Raw genomic sequence first — 5014 nt, 5'->3', positions numbered from 1 at the left:
GNGACGGGAGGGGAGGGGGGCCAGTGCACGCGGCCACCAGGTCTGCCAGCGGGGAGGACCAGGCGGCTGCTCGGCATGGTGCAGAGAGCAGCAGGGACAGAAGTGACCAGGCGGCTGCTCGGCAGGGTGCAGAGAGCAGCAGGGACAGAAGTGACCAGGCGGCTGCTCGGCAGGGTGCAGAGAGCAGCAGGGACAGAAGTGATCCTGCGGAGCTGGAGCCTTCAGGACCCAGAGGAGGCTCAGAGTCGGACCAAGCAAAGCAGGTCCGCAGCAGCCCAGCAGTAGCTACAAATGCACCGCAAGGAGAGAGTAGTTCTTCCAATGTACAGGCAGAACAGACGCCTGCCAGTAACCCCACGGACAGACAGGCAGAACAGACGCCTGCCAGTAACCCCTCGGACAGACAGGCAGAACAGACGCCTGCCAGTAACCCCACGGACAGAAGGGGCTCGGACGGTGAGTCAGAAACACAGACGGGAAGGAGCAGCTTACCCGCTGACGTCACACCGCGCGACACTGACGTCACAATCTCGCCAGCTGACGCCTCCACAGAGTTGACTGTTGTGTTGAGCGGTGACGTCACCATCACCATTGACGACGCCCCGCCCTCCTATGACGACGCGCTGCAGATGAGACGGTTGGACTCGCACCACAGACTCGCGTCTGCAGACGACGTTCCCATCGAAACTTCGCTCTAGCTAGAACTCTGTCCTCGTCTCGATGTCGTCCAGCACAGCCTAGAACTGTTGCTCTGATGTTGCGACTCTGCTACTGACGGAGTTCTCAGCAAACTGTGATGAGGTTGTATAAATGAATTCCAGACGATTATGATTTTATTGAGATCTTCCATTGGTCAACATCCCGATATGTCACAGAGAGACTCCGGATAACTAAAACCATAAATTTGTGAAATAATGAAGAGAATTATCTGGAGAAGTATGACTTTGACCGAGAATCGGCGTTAAGAGGAAAGACGCTCATCTTTAGAGACATAGACCTTACAGTATTTCCAAACTTTGCAAAGAACAACATGCAACATGCATGCAATATTCTTCTACCAACAGCAAATCTTAAGTTTTCAAAGCCTTGTAAGAATTTTATGACAATCATTTAAGTATTTCAATAAGATTTTGTGAGAATGAACAGAATCAGAACGTGTCAGTTCTGCCCGAGTGACTGTCAGGCGCAAGACGTATTTTTCGACATTGCAGCTCGCTAGTTTGGACGATTAAACAGTACGATAAAAGTACATGGCGCCAGTGTCGTCATTTTCGTCTTCTTCATCTCCAAACAAATAAGGTCAATGACCTGGACCAGACGGCTGTCATCATGGTTACTGGTACTGTAGCAGACACACTACGGTGTTGGGGTACATTATATAGCAAGTGGGACGACAATATACATAACAGACCTGTACACTATTAGGGTAGACTAAACATTATGTATTTGCTTAGCAAATGTCACCTTTCTAGTATCTATTTCCTTTATCCCCACGAGGGGCTGTCAAGTTTGGTTTCTGTGTAACGACTTTCCAGATTTCCATGTCAGTGACTCCTTCTGACCTTTGTTCGCTCAGATCGTTTTCAGTTGGTTCTCGGGCGGTAATCACGTGAGAGAAAATTGGCCGCTGACGGGGGATTACTTCGGGTATTTCTCACTCTTCTTCCCCCAATTCCGGATTACTGCGGGTATTCCCCCCCAATTCCGGATTACTGCGGATATTTCTCACTCTTCTCCCCCCAATTCCGGATTACTGCTGATATTTCTCACTCTCCCCCTATTCCGGATTACTGCGGGTATTTCTCACTCTTCTTCCCCCAATTCCGGATTACTGTGGGTATCCCCCCAATTCCGGATTACTGCCGATATGTCTTACTCTTCTCCCCCATTCCGGATTACTGTCGATATTTCTCACTCTCCCCCCATTCAGGATTACTGCCGATATTTCTCACTCCCCCCAATTCCGGATTACTGCCGATATTTCTCACTCCCCCCGATTCCGGATTACTGCCGATATTTCTTACTCTCCATCCGGGAGTACTGCTCCTCTCATCGACCCGCGGGCCGGAATTGGCTCCATTGATTTCCGGCCCTCCCTCTGCATGTTAAGTACGTCCTACTGTCAGATAAGCCCATCTTTCTCCGTTTCGGCTGATTTCACGACGTTATGAAAGCTGCATTTATGCTAGTCGCGTGGCGGTGATCCGGCTGGGCGCTGGGAAGGCAGCATCGGTGATCTCGTCTGTTTCTGTACAAATCCGTCACAGATCCGTCATTGATCAGTGATCTCGTCTGTTTCTGTACAAATCCGTCACAAATCCGTCATTGATCAGTGATCTCGTCTGTTTCTGTACAAATCCGTCACAAATCCGTCACAAATCCGTCATTGATCAGTGATCTCGTCTGTTTCTGTACAAATCCGTCATTGATCAGTGATCTCGTCTGTTTCTGTACAAATCCGTCATTGATCAGTGATCTCGTCTGTTTCTGTACAAATCCGTCACAAATCCGTCATTGATCCGTGATCTCGTCTGTTTCTGTACAAATCCGTCACAAATCCGTCATTGATCCGTGATCTCGTCTGTTTCTGTACAAATCCGTCACAAATCCGTCATTGATTAGTGATCTCGTCTGTTTCTGTACAAATCCGTCATTTCGTTCAGGGCTAACGTACCGCACTTCAGCGACACACTTCAGGGCTCGAAATTCATTTTGGGAAATATGTGAACTGGTGCACCAAACCTTAAACGTTGGGTGCAATTTTTTGTGCACCATGTAAGATAAAATAAGTACTATGTCAGCAAAAACTAATTATGTTTCATTTCTAAAGAAAAGTTCTATAGCAATGATTTGATTCTGACACTTATACTGTATACTACTGTACAGTTGTTGGCAGCCGTCTGTCTTGGGAGACGTTTCATCCTGGTTACTACTATACATTTAACATTCTTTACATACATAAACCTATGAAAATATTTGGGTGCACTGGTGCACCAACAGAAAAAAAATTGGATGCACAGCTCCAAATTTGGGTGCACTAAGGTGCACATGCACCCAGTTTTTCGAGCCCTGCCTTCCTGGTTAACTCTAGTATTATAAAGGGAATTCTATGATGTTGTACAGCAGCAGCCTTCAGCTTGAACGTAATATTCCAATTCGTCTACGTTTCACGCACTCTTTGGAGCTGTGCAGACGGATATCAGTACCAACCATCACTCGTTACACAGCAAGCTGCTGCGTTATCACTCTTCGTCACAAACACGGTTCACAATCCCTGATTACGGGTGCTGCATATCCGGGCTGCAGGAACGAGTGGAGGATGGAAAATGGCGACGTGTCATGGCAAAATAAATCTGTCACGTCATGATGTACAATAATTCATAAAACTTCCAAACTTTGATAACAGATTGAGACCAACCCAAGCACGGAGACGAAGACCTTGGTTCATTTCCAGAATCTTTATGGAAATTTGTATCATGCAGCCCTTAATGGCTCATCGGAGCAAGGGTGACAACATGATCAATCGCAGGGTTGAAATAATTGACTTTTTAGATTCCGCCGCGTTCCGTCAGAAAAAGTCGATTTCAGGTCGAGATGAGAATAATTGCGCCGGTAGATTTCCCCATCGTTAATAAAACAGGCTGATCCGGGCAGAATAACAAGTACTAAACGCGGATATGTCTCCATTAACACACCCCATACGGCTCAGCTGAACATGTTCTTTCCTTTCAATCATCATCATGTATTATTTATTACGCCTAAAGGAGGCGGGCCGAGAATAAGCCTAACAGGCTTCCCACGCCCTCATGCTCACTGTTTGCCTTTCCATTTTATTCTTTATTATGTGTATACATCGTGCGAATAAATAAACAAAACATGTTGGGATCCAGGCAAGACTTGAGGCGAGAAGTGATGTTTGGTAGTTATTAGCATGAAAGTTCATCTGTGTTGGTATACTTCATTATGACAAAAATTAAGGGTTAAACGTTCTTGCCAACACTAAGTAAATTGGGACTTACCCCCACAGCTAAAAATTTGCGTAAGTCCCAATTTACTTAGTGTTGGACAGAACCCTTTTGTCATAATGTTTGGTAGTTATCAGAAATCTAAGATAAAAGACTGATATCAGCTAGGATTAAAATAACCATATTAAGTAGTATTAAGGGTTAAAGCCATGGAGAAACTTGGATGAACGATGGAGATGTTATTTTATGTACTATCGGTAACAGACAACATCGCCAATTAATTAGATTAAGTAGAAAACCTACGTCACAGGTCTCTTGGCCGCGCCGCCTGGCGGATGAGGCAGGCATGACAATGTGTGCGGGACTGGTAAAAATCGCCTTCTGCAAACATGACCCGGGGATGAATGGCCCAAGAAATAAGTTAATTTGTCCTTTATAAGCACATCCATCCATCTACATAAGCATCTAATTCTATTAGAAGATGCCAGTTAATTGATGATGTTTTATTTTATCAATTTCTGTAGTTTCAGGTAATGTGTACCTTTCTTTCATTCTGGTACTATTAAGACCTTGCTCTTTTGCACGAGTATCTTGAAAATCAGCAGAGGAGATTGATAAAGAAGAATCTGATTTGAGTCCAGTTGCCTAAACGTCGCGACAAGTACATTTGTACCACCTAGTATCGGACGAGGATCTATCAGGTATTTTGTTGAAGTAAGTATTTATCATTTACTCATGGGGAAAGGGACAGGCAAATTTAAAACTGACAAAACTGTGTCTTTGCTAATAAACCATAAGGCTATGATAAACTGCTGTCTGCGCACAGCTGATAAAGGATGAACACGTCTCGCCCGGAAATTGCGACTGTCTAAATTGGATTTCGACGCACGTTCCGGCTTCTGTCCCGCTGCTTCTGTCCCGCTGCTTCTGTCCCGCTGCTTCTGTCCCGCTGCTTCTTTCCCGCTGCTTCTGTCCCGCTGCTGCTGTCCCGCTACTGTTGTCCCGCTGCTTCTGTCCCGCTGCTGCTGTCCCGCTGCTGCTGTCCCGCT

The 5014-nt window shown here is 46.0% G+C and overlaps 2 protein-coding genes across 2 annotated transcripts in view; both read left to right on the top strand.

Moving 5' to 3' along the window:
- LOC109483984 overlaps nucleotides 1-698 on the top strand; it is a 6198-nt gene extending 5500 nt beyond the window's left edge. The window contains exon 5 of the mRNA XM_019787141.1: nucleotides 11-698. Within this exon, the coding sequence (XP_019642700.1) occupies nucleotides 11-698 (688 nt within the window). The remainder of the gene's footprint in view (nucleotides 1-10) is intronic.
- Nucleotides 699-1329: 631 nt separating this feature from the next.
- LOC109483983 (tRNA (adenine(58)-N(1))-methyltransferase non-catalytic subunit TRM6-like) overlaps nucleotides 1330-5014 on the top strand; it is a 13844-nt gene continuing 10159 nt past the window's right edge. The window contains exon 1 of the mRNA XM_019787138.1: nucleotides 1330-1339. Within this exon, the coding sequence (XP_019642697.1) occupies nucleotides 1330-1339 (10 nt within the window). The remainder of the gene's footprint in view (nucleotides 1340-5014) is intronic.

This window comes from Branchiostoma belcheri, unplaced genomic scaffold (genome assembly GCF_001625305.1).
Source record: "Branchiostoma belcheri isolate BF01 breed outbred unplaced genomic scaffold, Haploidv18h27 scaffold68, whole genome shotgun sequence".
Lineage (NCBI taxonomy): Eukaryota > Metazoa > Chordata > Leptocardii > Amphioxiformes > Branchiostomatidae > Branchiostoma > Branchiostoma belcheri.
The sequence above is the reverse complement of the archived record's forward strand: the minus strand, read 5'-3'. Positions and strand labels throughout refer to the sequence as shown.